The 13448-nt window shown below is 40.2% G+C and overlaps 1 protein-coding gene across 2 annotated transcripts in view; it reads left to right on the top strand.

Moving 5' to 3' along the window:
- The window catches only part of nkd2b (NKD inhibitor of WNT signaling pathway 2b), a 29355-nt gene extending 16469 nt beyond the window's left edge, over positions 1–12886 (top strand). Inside the window, exons 4-10 of one of the 2 annotated variants that reach the window (XM_061716707.1) lie at positions 4013–4073; positions 4678–4805; positions 5822–5917; positions 6031–6172; positions 8186–8243; positions 8358–8482; positions 9994–12886. In XM_061716707.1, coding sequence (XP_061572691.1) covers positions 4013–4073; positions 4678–4805; positions 5822–5917; positions 6031–6172; positions 8186–8243; positions 8358–8482; positions 9994–10622 — 1239 coding nt within the window. In that variant the 3' untranslated portion in view covers positions 10623–12886. Of the gene's footprint in view, positions 1–4012; positions 4074–4677; positions 4806–5821; positions 5918–6030; positions 6173–8185; positions 8244–8354; positions 8483–9993 lie in introns of both variants that reach the window. The other variant, XM_061716706.1, reaches the window with a different exon arrangement.
- Positions 12887–13448: the final 562 nt, after the last annotated feature.

Here is a 13448-nt window from a genome sequence, read left to right as displayed (position 1 = left end):
GGGCCATGGCAATCTCAGCTGCATGGGGTTAGTCCAGATGACAGGATGGTATTCTGCTCTGATCTGATTTCCATTCATAGGAAGGCATGTCAGGGCACAGTGATGCATAGATAAATACAAATATTTGTAGACAAAGGCAAATCAGATCACACTAAACCTGAAAATGTTAACTCTTTGTGATTGCTTGTGGCTTATTTATGGTGACAATACATAGCAAAACATAGAATAAGCATTACTGTGATTATTCTAATCATTATTGTGTTGATCATCTACATTATACTGTTTCTTTTAATAGTTATACTCTACTAACTGTTGACCCCAAGCACCATAATTACCTTGACTTTGATTGAACGCTGAAGTCTAAAGTGCCAGTAGAATGGGGCTTGGCAGCAGTCGAAAGAGCTATGTATTGTTCTTTTTATGTCTCGTAGGAGAAGAGACAGAAGTTGACAGTTGTGCAACTGATCTTCTCTCTAAGGCTCCCCATATTTAGGCACAGCCCCTTCCCCTCTCTCCACTCTCGTCCCCTTCTCCTCTGGCTCTGCCTCTCTTTGGTATAACCGCTCACATCTGGTTTTGAGTCAAGGCCAGGTTGGTTTCTTCTGGAATGGAGGGGTTTTTATTTCTCAATGGCTCCACTCCCTCTCCAGTTTCATTCTCCAGAATGGTTTAAAAAAAAAAAAAAAAAAAAAAAAGCAGTTTGTTTGCAAAGTGGTGTTCCTTGCTTTACACTGATAATACTCATTCCTCATTTTCTTTAGTGGAGAACCACGCACTCATCTCCAATTAATGGTGGATTGGATCAGGAATGCTAGTCGGCGGGCTGGTGGTCGCAAAGCCTTTCCTGTGGCGCCCATTGAAATGTCAGAAAATCCCACTAATAGCCATTCAGGATTTATCTCCCAATTAGATATTCACGTCAAGTAAAACAAATAACTTAGACTGCAGACCTTGAACTGCACAGAACAGAAAGTGTCTAATCAAAATAGTAATGCTTACTTTGGTGTCGGTTCGGATATTTTATGGTGAGAAATAAGCAGAAAAAAAAACACACATCTTCAAACTTGCACAGTAAGTGTTTGTTCTTCAACACGAATTAAGACATCTGATTCTGTATTTCCTATCCTGAAGCCAGAGGGACTGTGTAAACTATATTAATGTTAGGTTCCCCCGGTTTTGATTTTCAGAATCAGTGGTGCATCATATGGTTTAAAGAATGGATTAAAAAAAAAGTGTATGCACTTATTTTTAGGGGGTGAGCAAGGGGGAGATGTGAGAACAAAGATGTGCAGTGTTTTCCAGAGGGAGGATGGGTGGTAGGCAGACGGCGGGAGAGACAGGCTGCTGGGGGATGTCTGATGTCACCTGGTAGGGAGCTATGAAAGCTTCCCCTGGTTACCCTATCCCACATAAAAGTCTGGCAGTAGACTGGGGCTTTAAGGAAGCTTGGCAGAACTGCTGCATTAAACAGGAACAAACATCACACACCTTTCTTTCTGTCTCTTATGTCAAGGCGTCGGAAAGAGAGGCTGTTTACACGCAACACTGTCAGCACATATTTCCAATCCATTTTTTTTTTTTTAAGACAAGGGAGATCTAATACCTTATCACTTCCCTGTAACTCTTCCTGGAGTGTCTCACCCACGTGTGTATTTTTTTTTTTTTTCATGTATCTTTCATGCTGCACAGATCTGTATATTAAGAATTTCAGGTGTATACGTTTCCTGAAAAAAAAAAGAAAACACTTTTGCACCAAAGGACTAAAAGATTTGTGTGGCCTACAGAGCAGTTTGTGATCTGACAGTGAAAGAATGAGAGCTGCGAGATGCCAGAAAGCAGTTAATTACACATGTGGTGGGCAGATTTGAGCCTGACACCGTGGGCGATGCGGCTGGAGATGCCATATGTTTATACGTTAAACTGCAGACTGCGGTCAGACCCAGCCTGCTCTCTCATTAGCTCCTCCAATGGGTGTAATGAGCATGGAGGTGGTGTCGGTGCTTGTGGGGGAGCCATGTGTTTCAAACAAACCCTGCTGGTTCTCTTGTTGTGTGCTCAGCAAGATGCCTCCTGATATCTGTATTTTAAATAGGGAAAAGATCAACTTTTGGCAGCTGGCTGATTGATTTGTTTCGTTATGTTTAACACCGAATCTCATCTTTCATTTGGAGATGCTTACACCTTGCTCTGCACCCTCGCGGGGGAACGAGGATGGGAAGAATCAATGAACATCTTTGATGTTTCTCCGAGCGGCACAACAGTGTGTCTGTGTGAACTTCCTTTTCCTTACATGCTGCCCTTCATTAAGGGACTGCAGTACAAAGGAGGGAATAAAAGCCTCCAGTACAGAATGAAAACAACAACTTGGCTACAGAAACCACAGAAGATGGAAACTGTGTGTATTTTTTTGTGTATGAATACACATTCTCTCTTTTCGCTTGGAGAATGCCTATTTGATGATTAAAAGACGGCTCCTTCTTTGGGGCCCAGAGAAACAGTACCAGTTGTCTCCACTTCTCCCAGCAGCCCTCCAGAGCTTCGGAAAGCCCACTTCCATCTCTCCCACACGTGCTCCCAGAGACTGGAGTAAGCAGCAGATAGGTCCTATCTCACAAACCACATCCTCCTCTGCCTCCACTCTTATCTCCTCTCCTGTCCTTGTTCCTCTGATCTTTCCTTCCTCCTTTTCCCCTTTTTTCCTCCTTTTGCTCCTTTCCTTCCTCCTGTAGCCCCCCCTGCTTCCCTCCTCACCACCCCCACCAAGTGTTTTACTCCCATTCTCTCGCTGTTTTCTCTCAATGCCTCCAGTAGCCAATTTTCGAAGGCTGCGCAAGCCTTGACCCTGAGATTAAGCGGGCTTCCCCCCCCCCGTTAGCACTGAAGGTCAGGACCAGATTACAGGCCGGAGGTATCATCCTCTGAAGTGAGGAATAATCACAGTCTTTGAGATTGTTAAATAGAACCACAGGCCTTGGCGCTGTGATTACTCTGTAAGAAGGGAAGGGGGCTCATTCACCTAAACGCATGCAGATGTTAAGACTCTAGCTTGAGCCTCAGCTCTGTCAAAGGTACATGGAGTTCTTTTGTTTTCTAGGATCTATCTGTTTTTTATTTGCCTCACTTCAGTGGGCCTGCTTGATTCAATCTGGTAGGATTTTATTTCAAAGTGTGTGTGGAGCAACTTAGAGGACCGAGAATGACGTAAATAAGATGAATCATTTGTTGTTTAAATACTTGTGGTTTAGGGCTTGTGCTGCACTTAATTTTCATTGTTTCCACAATCTAGTTGTAATTAAAAAAACGACTCTGGGTACGCACCGAGACCCCGTTGCCCCTTCCTTCTGTGCCTCTGCGTGAGCACATGTGTGACACACAACAGCAGAGAGCCTTTTCTCTTTTCATCTTTGTCATCTTTTCACAGCTCTGGACTTATGTGTGATAAATGAGTTCCATCCTATCTGTATGGAAACTTCCATCTGGCAATTATTCTCCATTTAAAATAAATCCTGCCGAGACCTCATTTTGAAGTTTGTTTTGCATAAACCAAACTCCTCAGATTCGAACCATAAGCATGAAATGCAAGAAAAACTTTTTTCCCCCCTTTAACTCTGGGCTTCCATCAAACACTTCTCAGTAGGTCTCTCATGTCAAGCAGAATGAGAATAAACAGGTTGCCTGAGAGAGAGCTCAGATGCTGAAGTGCATCTCTGGTTTTTTGATGGATGCGAGGGATCTGTTTGAAGGGCTCAGAGGAATATGAAAGCTTGGCTGTGGCCGCGCTTGCTGCGTCCCAGACAGTGAAACACAATAAGCGCGCAGATGTTCAAAGTGTTTGGCTGCGCTGGAGCCTCAAGCCCTCTCCAGCTCATCTGAGTAGGAAATGCTTTAGCTGGAACTGTTTGTTTTCTCTGTGTCTGTGGTCTGAACTGTAGATTCACTTACATCTCTGACCCCCCCCCCCCCCTCCCCTTCCTCTCTCTGTCTTTCTCTACTTGTGTCTTTCTTGTCCCAGGAGTGTCCAAATGGTGAGCTGAAGGAAAGACAATTTACAAATCAGCATTGTCCCCTAGAGGGTAGGTGTGGAAGGGTGTTTTTTCTTCTTCTTTCTCACTCATGCTAAACCAGGCTTAGATATGTAATGCTCTCGAAAGCAGATCCAAGGTTGTATGAGAGATTTGTAAGATTTGTCCTCTTGTTGACTCAGTGAGTTGGAACTATCAACGGTAAAAAATGTAAAGCAGGGTTTTATCTGTGGTCTTTAGCTCAAATTACCACACCTTTTCAGATATCACAGACACAAACAGGAATACAGTACTTGGAAAAATAATGAGAGAAATACGTGACATCAAATGCACAGCAGCTATAAGCCTAAATGTTGGCATAAAAGTGCTGTTGTGGTTTTTTATTTATAGGCGTTAAAAGCTCAGTCAATGCCAGGACCACTTTTTTTAAGGATAATTTTTGTTATTGACATGAACACAAAATAGTGGCATGTGTGATCAGTTTTCTTAGCAGTAAATGTGCAGGCTGTTTGAGTAACGCTAGACTAAAAAAGAACAAAGTCACATCTGAGGAAAGTTTTATGTTGAGAGAGGGTTTGAGATTTTCTTGGATATTTTATTATATAAGATGTTGCCTTGTTTTCTGTCTGTAACTTTAATTGTCTTGTTTTGACAGTGGTTCTTCCTCCGGAGAAGGGGGAGGGATGTGAAAGTTACCTGCAGTACCTCCACGCAGAGGATGGAGAGAAGGAGGCTCTCAGAGATGCCAACAAAGCTGCAGGGAAGAAACGCATCAGCCTCGACGTAAGTGGGAGAGTGACTGCCAGGATTATGGTGCTTTATTTTGCAATAACACAATGACGAAACTGTCAAATGAGCCACAGGTGCAACAGAGGGAGCGCAAAGAACATAACATTCAGGAAAACTGTTCAGTGTTTCTGAAAACTGTTTTGCAAGAAGTTTACTCAATCTTCCAGTGCATTCACATGGTGGTTGTTGTTTTTCTTTCCAGATCAGATCAGTTCATAAGTTACAGTACGTGTTAAGATTCAGTAGTGATAAATATGTGCATGTGTCGGTGCATTAAATGTATTTAACAATGGGTTTGAAAGTAAAAAGCTTGTGGGTAACAATCATCCAGATCATCTGTCTGTAGGCTGACATTTTTCCAAACCATGTCCTATTTGAATTTAAGGAGCAATGAATAGAATAGATAGATTGTAGTGTTAAGACTTGCAAAAAGGTCCTTAGATGTGCCTTTTAGTGATCACTGCTGATTACGTGAGCTGTCAAGATCTCAGAAAAAGACAAAAGGCTCTGTCTCTCCCTGGGGTCTCCTCCCTTGTTAATGAGCCACTTTCCTTCTTAAATAGTCAGTGTGTTTGCAGCAGGGTCTATATTCCAGATTTTTTTCTTTCTTTAGTCATGGTCATGTTACTAGATACATCTGAAGCTATCTTTCTACTCGTATGATGCAACTTAGAATTATGTTTTTCCTTTAAGAATGAGACAGAAAGGTCACAGTGAAGTCTGTTTTCTCTTCTCCCTTGTTCTCAATATTTGTAAAAGCATACAAAAAAGTTTGTAGCACTATTTTGCAGGGGCTGGGAGGCTCCATTTAAATCTAATTTAGTACATGTCTTCTGAAAACTTGTAATGACTTAAAGGAACATCTGCACTCTGCTGCCCCCTGCTGTTATGAACGGTGCTGTGTTTTGTCTTGGAGCGTATCATGCACTCAATGTTTATGATGGGCAAACACAAGCAGAAATAAACCATTTAGTTGTGTGTATTAAGGAAGTCCTCATTGCTCTTCCCAGGACCTGGAGTGTGACATTTCTGTGGAGGATGACAACCGCCAGGAGTGGATCTTCACTCTTTATGACTTTGACAACAGTGGAAAAGTTACAAAAGAGGTGTGCATATTGGTTTTGCCTCTCCTAATAGTACCGCGCTCTCTGTGCCTTTTGTCAGATTGTCTTTTGAGATGAATAAATAGTAATATTGTGTTTTATCTCACCTCGTATAGGACATGTCGAGTTTGATGCACACCATCTATGACGTGGTGGATGCCTCTGTGAATCACTCCTGCCATAACAAGAGCAAGACTCTTCGTGTCAAACTGACCCTAACTCCAGAACCAAGGTGTCACAGAAGGGAAACAGGAGCAGGTAACTAGAAAGGAGAACAGGTTGAACCCTTTAAATTATATCAGAGTTCTTGTTTCTTCCTATTTTCATATTAATGGTAGATATACAGCAAATTAGCAATAGCAAATGTAGGACATAGACATTTTTGGACCAGTTCTCAGGACTCCCTTGGAATAACCTCTCAAAGTAAAACCACTGTATTAAAGTGTAATAAATGTTTATAGTACCAGTGAATTAAAGTCATGTAAATATCATAAATAAATAAATGGTGGCCATGGATTAAGAGATTAACTGATGGAGAAACAGGTTTATAAATCAGTAGCAGAAAATGTGCTGTTAATTTGTAACTGAGAAAAATGAGATCCATAATTACGGTCAAAACCTTTATTTGTGGATTTTGGATAGCAGGAGTTGGCAACATTCGTTCTTGTTCAAAGATAACTCACTAAATCCAAAAACGTTCTCGGACTTGAGGGTTTTCCCAAAATTTACTTCCCCATTAAAAGCTTTTATTTCCCAGCCTGGAAAAGAAATGACATACTTGAAGTAAATCCCATTTGATTAGACCTTAAACTTCTTACACGAAATGATGACTTTGCCCAATGTTTACCAGTATTTAATGAAAAACTCTATTTTTTTCATGTCTCCTGAAAAATAATGATGGATGCTCACATGATGGTAGCTCAGCATTCCGTATTTGCATTTGTTGTTGAGACAGGCTTTGACGTGTTGTGCTCCCGAAGGTAAATGTGTCTGAAAGACAAAGCTGAAGCTGACAAAGCTGACAGTTGCGTTGAGTTAAGCTGGCTTTGTGCCTGATGCAGTGATTACTGAAATGTCAGCATCACTTAATAACCGTTTACCTCCATACAGAGGTGTCAAGTAACGAAGTACAAATACTTTGTTACCTTATTTAAGTAGAAATTTTGGTTATCTATACTTCACTGGAGTAATTATATTTCAGACGACTTTTACTCCTTACATTTTCAAGCAATTATCTGTACTTTTTACTCCTTACATTTTAAAAACAGCCTTGTTACTCTATTTCATTTCGGCCTTTAAAAAAAACTATCCAGTTAAATTGGTCCATCCGGATGGAGTGAATTTGGTTGTGGCTCAGATGTTCTTGTCCAGTTTTGTTCTTACATCCGTCCCCTCAGATTCCTGCAACTAAACTTGGATGTACATTCCAATAAAGGTTAGGATAAATGATAACATGCCTCTGAAGTTTGACTATTTGCACCATTACAATACTTATAGGCAACTATTCATCATATCTCCTGCTCTCTGGAACACATGTTAATGCTCAATAGTACACATATATGGTTCTTTAATATATTTGCATTATACTAAGATGCATTCATTTTCAATGGCTTTTGTCCTTAATGGCTTTTCCCCCCTTACATTACTTTTGAAACCAGTACTTTTATACTTTTACTTGAGTAAAAAACTTGAGTTGATACTTCAACTTCTTCAGGAGTATTTTTAAACTCTAGTATCTATACTTCTACCTGAGTAATGAATGTGAATACTTTTGACACCTCTGCCTCCATACTGGTGCTTTATGCTCATTGCTCAACTCAACTCGCTACAATCTTCATCTTAGACAGTAGGAGAGCTGACACTGCCTTGATGCGTTGCTCATGAAGCCAGCAGACAAAGTCACCTGGCGGCATTTGTGGCAGGAGCAAAGAAGATTTAGCTACAGACTCTAGGGAGGTGGAGCTCCATTCAAGTCTGGAAACACATGACCTCCACGTTGTGTGATATGTAACCTTAAGCTTAACTTTAGCTTTATGCTGTTCTTACCATGACCCCTAACCACTCTAGTGTGGAGATCATGTGTTTCCAGTCAATAGTGGAGCTCCACTTTCTCTGCAGTCTGCAGCCAGACGCTCTTGGCAGCTGTTGTAATGTGTATTCAGCTAATGAAATAAATCACCAAGGCTTGTTTTGTTGGTGTATGAGTCTTCTGCATGTACATCATTAATGTTTACTTCTTCCTGGCCTGAACTTTGATCTCTCATTCCTCAGAGCGTTGCCACCAAGAAGAGGGTCGTTCATCCGACAAGCGGCTGTCATCATACATCAGGTTAATCCCAACTAAAGATTTTCTTTAAGCATCTCTTTGGATACAGTAAAAATGTAAACGTGTGAATTACTCGCTGAATTACTTTTCTTTTTTCTTTTTTCTTTTTTCCAGCAGCAGAGCCCAGGGGGGTGAGCCACCTGCCACCGAGGGTCAGCATTACTGTGTGGACGAGAACACAGAGAGGAGGAATCACTACCTGGACCTGGCTGGTATAGAGAACTACACCTCCAGATTTGAAGGCAAGTGTACTTTTTTCTGTTTCTTACAAAATCTACAACATATTACTTTTATAACAGTTGTCACATCGTGCAACACTAAAAAAACAATATAATGAGAGAGAGGAATACACTGCCTCAATAAGCTCTTACACAGCAAACAAGGAGCACACATGAGTGATCACCTGTTTTCAGTTTTGTAATGTGCCTTAAAGAAACTGCCCAATACCTTGTTACATCCCGTAAAAACAGTCACTGGATTTGTACATTGCCAATCTGACCCCCGTGATAACCTCTATTTATAATCTGGCTCCACCCAGTGATTCTCATGCATTTTGCACAACTTCACCGTACCTGACTGAGCATTATCGATGAGGTTTTCCTTTGTTCATGTTAGAATATCAGTTTGATTATCATTTGAAGAAATGTTTTAATATTCTTAGGAAGTGTTGTTTAACTCATGCAAGAGACCAAACAAGACAAGATCTCAGCAGTGTTGTAAAAGCAACTTACCCTCCGTCCTATAGGGGACCCCATGAGCTAAAAATTGTAAAAATTCTTTGTTGATGTCAATGTATTTGAAATTCAAACAATGCAGAGTCCACAAGGATGGCCTTGTAAGAAGTCCTGCAACATTTTTTTTTTTTTAACATGTTTCTTTATTGGGTAGTTGATGTAATGCATATTACACAATACATTTTTTTTAAAGGATTCGACAGAATACCTCATTTTATATTTTACCACACACACACAAAACTAATAAAATAAATAAGGACACAAAACTTAACATAACAAACACCCCATAACACACACACTGCAAAATACGTAATTATAAACAGGTCCCAAAGTAAGTACCAATTACCAATCAAACTCTGACTGAAGACAATAATAATAGGAAAAATAAAGTAATACAATAAAATACAGGACACACAAAACAACAACAACAACAAAAAATGTAAATAAATAAATAAAATAAATAAATAAAAATTAAAATAAACAGACATAAGAGGAACCCTAAAAAAATAGACATGGTTAGCAATATCATACTCCCCTATAATTAAATTAAATCTAATTAAATTAATATTCCAAGGATGCCAAAGAATTAACAAAAGAAAGAATAGGTTCCCAAATATAAGAAAACTTATCAGAGCAACCCCTAATACCGTATTTAATTTTCTCTAAATATAAAAAGGACATCAGGTCTTTCAACCAAGAATTGGGAGATGGAGGTTTTTGGTCCTTCCATTGAAGTAAAATACGTCTACGAGCTACAAGAGAGGAAAAATTTATTATATTAATATCCTTCTTAGTAAAACTATTAAAACATTTTTTGATGCAGTCCTTAAATGGCAGCTCCACAAACAAGAGTAGAAAAATGCAGAAATCTTTATATTCTGTTCATTCCAGCCATGACAAACCTACTGTGTACCACTGCCTTCCACCAACACTAGGAAGTGTGGATTATTAACTCTAATATTAATTCTAAATCAATGTTTTCAATTGCAACTCAACTGATCTCTCTGCCCTTCATTCAGGAACCCCCGCCGTCTTCCCACCTCAAGAGGCTCATGGTCGCAACTCACAAAGCCAGAGCCGCTCGCGCTCCCAGGAACCAGAAGCCCCAGTTGTTCACCACCGCCGTTCGCAGGTCATCGGTGATAACTACAACCCCGCAGAGGTGCGGAGTAAAGGTGCACAGTTCCTCAAATCCCCGAAAGGAACCTACAAAGGGAGTGGAGGGAATAATGGGGGCAGTGGAGGTGGCAAATCCACTAAATGCCACGGCTACCACCCTCCTGTGCAAACAATGCTGCACAGCAACAGCAGTGCAGCCCACGGAGGTCAGGATGTGTACCACATGCCACACCAAGGTCAAACTTCCGGCCACCATCAGCATCCTTTGCAATACAGTCACAGTAAACGCCTGAGGGCCAGAGCCCGCGAGACCATGTCCCCATCCAAAGCCCCTCTGCCGCCACAGCCCCACCCCCACCCCCAGCAGCAACCCCCAGTTTCCTCTGTATTGCCGAGCATGGAGAGAGAGCAGGTGTCTGGCCCTCCTGGGAGCCCGGGGTTTGTGGTTCCTATGGTGCAACGCCACGAGCATCACCATCACCATGAACACCACCATCACCACCACTACCACCACTACCACCAGACATGACAGCCCTCTGTGTGCAGTCTGAAACTGTACAGGACCAACCACAACCAACCACACCAGCGTGAAGAACTTAAAATCATCCTATAGGAATGTTTCTTACTCTGCTCGGATCTTTTTATCCCTCTTTCTCCAAGCTATACAGGTATATCCTGAGATCAGGTTTACAGAGGCAACATGTAGCGGGATGGCAGATGATACTGGGTCAAAGGGATGTCATTGCGTCATAACTAAAGTTGTGTGGCACAGCTTTTCAGTGGCTTCTTAGGTTTTCACCGGGAATGGCTGAGCTCCTTCAACAAGTTCATTTGAGGCGCTAATAAAGCGAGGAGTAGATCGGATAACTTTTGCCGAGTTATCCTTTCTCTTCAGAAACTCTTTAATAAAGTCCTACAAGCTAGCGTGTATGTCCGATTAGTTATGTTATTTTGTGTGAGACCTTTCCAAACCACGGATCTCAGGTGTAAAGGTGCTGCTGCTCCCGTGCTTTTCACAGAGGCCTCTCTCTAGGACGGCCGCTGTGGACGGAGGGGTTTCTTATTTGGGGGGAAAAGTATAAAATCACCACTGCCAGTTTAAATGCAAAAATATCTTGCTATATGTATAAAAAAATCTATATATGTAAACACATTTTCCTGTATAATTATTATACCCTATATACATATTTCATCATGGATATAATTATGCATATATGTATTTTGTCTTTTTATATATTTTAATAAACGTTATATAGTTCATTTATATTACAGAGATGTTCTTTTTCATTTTTAATAACATTGTTAATAAGAATGTTTCTGCTGCCACCGTGTGGACCCTTTGAACAGATTTATTTATATTACTTAAAAACATTGACCATAATAGTGATTAATGATTATTTTAGTTTTTCTAGTTTATCTCAATTGAAATGCTTAAATTAGACCATAAAGTAATTAGGATCTTTAAAAACTGGAATTTCCTGTCACCAGAGATGTTAGGTAGTTTAGGATGAGACATTTAAACACATTGTAATGTGGTTTTACCCCCCTAAAAAAAATTGAATGCCCAACTCACAAATTTGCAAGAATAGATACAGAAGGTAACTTTATAAACTCAATTTTGTAAGACAACTCTGAATCACTGGTTATATAAAATGGCAAAACTGCAAGAAATGAACTCCTGTTTTTAAAAACTCACAGTTGTTTTAGATTGTGTTGTCTGAAGCATAATTTACATGCTTCACAAATGTTTTTATTCAGGCACCTATAATGAAGACGGGTAATCTGATACCAACACTGACCTTGCAGTTTGGTGGTGTCTTGTGACTTTTGTTGATCACAGCTTTGTGTTGCAACACTCTGTTATCCACTAGATGGCAGCATTACATCACGATTACAGAAAAATTGGCAGTGTTATTAAACACTAGAGTTTACAGGACGTCTTGTGGCCCTGAATAAAACACAAACACCAGTTTGGACACAATCTTCTAACTGACTTCCATTTGTTTTAGGGAGTATATCCCTAATTCCACCCTTAACCAACTCAAGACACATGCAAACGGGTTTACTTTGATTCACATCAAACCTTAAACAGGACCCAGAATGAATATTTATCCTCCGTCGGACCAGGTTTGGTCACCATGAAGACCACTTGTCCTGAATTGGTATATGTTTGCCCTGAAACCGCTTCTAAAGAGGTCATTTAAACAAGTAAACACATCAGCTGTGAGATAGTTTTAATGAATAATCAATAATGGTTAAATAAGTATAGTTTGTTTGTTTTTTAGCTTCCTCATCAACTTATGTATTTGTATACAAATAAAGGCCACACATCTAGATTTTTTTGTTGTATAAAGAGCATTCCTCTACTGTGTATAAATAAAGACACAGCATCTGAGCAGCATGTAAACAGTTTGTTTTACCAGGAAAACACAAGAACCTACTGACCCTTTGACACAGACTGGATGCTTTTTGATCAACAACCAGACAACTATTACATCTGGTTTATTTGCAGCTAAACATGCTCAATCTCAAAATCTCAAAGACACTTCACAAGCTACCATTTTAAACTTACATCAAAAATGTTAACGGTTTGTAGTATACACATTATTAAAATAACTGAGCTCCAAGATATTTTATGTTTATTGTGTCATTTCAACTAACGTTTTTACCACTTATTAATCCTGCCATTTCTCCCCACAACACTTAAACAGGGTTCTGGCATTGAGGATGCCAGGCAATGAAACATTTCCGTTGTGATTTACTCCATATTCCCTGCAGATATCTCAAAGTATTGAATCACATCTGTTTCGAATGTCTCCACATGTTCTCTGTTGAGGACAGGTCAGCACTGAAACACGTGGGTCCAACGCCCGTACCTTCTTCCTTCTCAACCAGGGTTTTCTAAAGTGTGCATAACATTGTTTTGCACTGCCTTGTTGAACAAGAAGAAGTACAGGCTGGAGTATTGAGTAGTTTGACCACAGTACTCGTGTGATGGTCCACCCCAAATGCCTCTGAGCCCAGAGATGCTGATGGAACCTCTGGAAAAGGTTCACTTAAAGTTCTTATTAGCACAGTAACATTGTAAGCATCATTTATGAATGTAACTCTGTATTATAGTGTTTGACTAAGGTTTCTCCTAATGAAAACCCTTGCTCTTGTCTTATATCAGCTATTGATAAATTATAGCCCTTTATGCAGTATGGTTTTGAGGGACTGGGATAATGGGTGTCATTTATATGCTAAAACTCTTCCTGATTCCTTGAAATGTTTGCTGATATTAAGCAGTGTAGAAGGATAAATATGCAAATCCTGCCAACATCTCCTTATGGGGCATTGTTGTTAAACATTGAAA

This window comes from Cololabis saira, chromosome 3 (genome assembly GCF_033807715.1).
Source record: "Cololabis saira isolate AMF1-May2022 chromosome 3, fColSai1.1, whole genome shotgun sequence".
In the NCBI taxonomy this organism is placed as follows: domain Eukaryota; kingdom Metazoa; phylum Chordata; class Actinopteri; order Beloniformes; family Belonidae; genus Cololabis; species Cololabis saira.
This window is presented reverse-complemented; position numbering and strand designations above follow the sequence as displayed.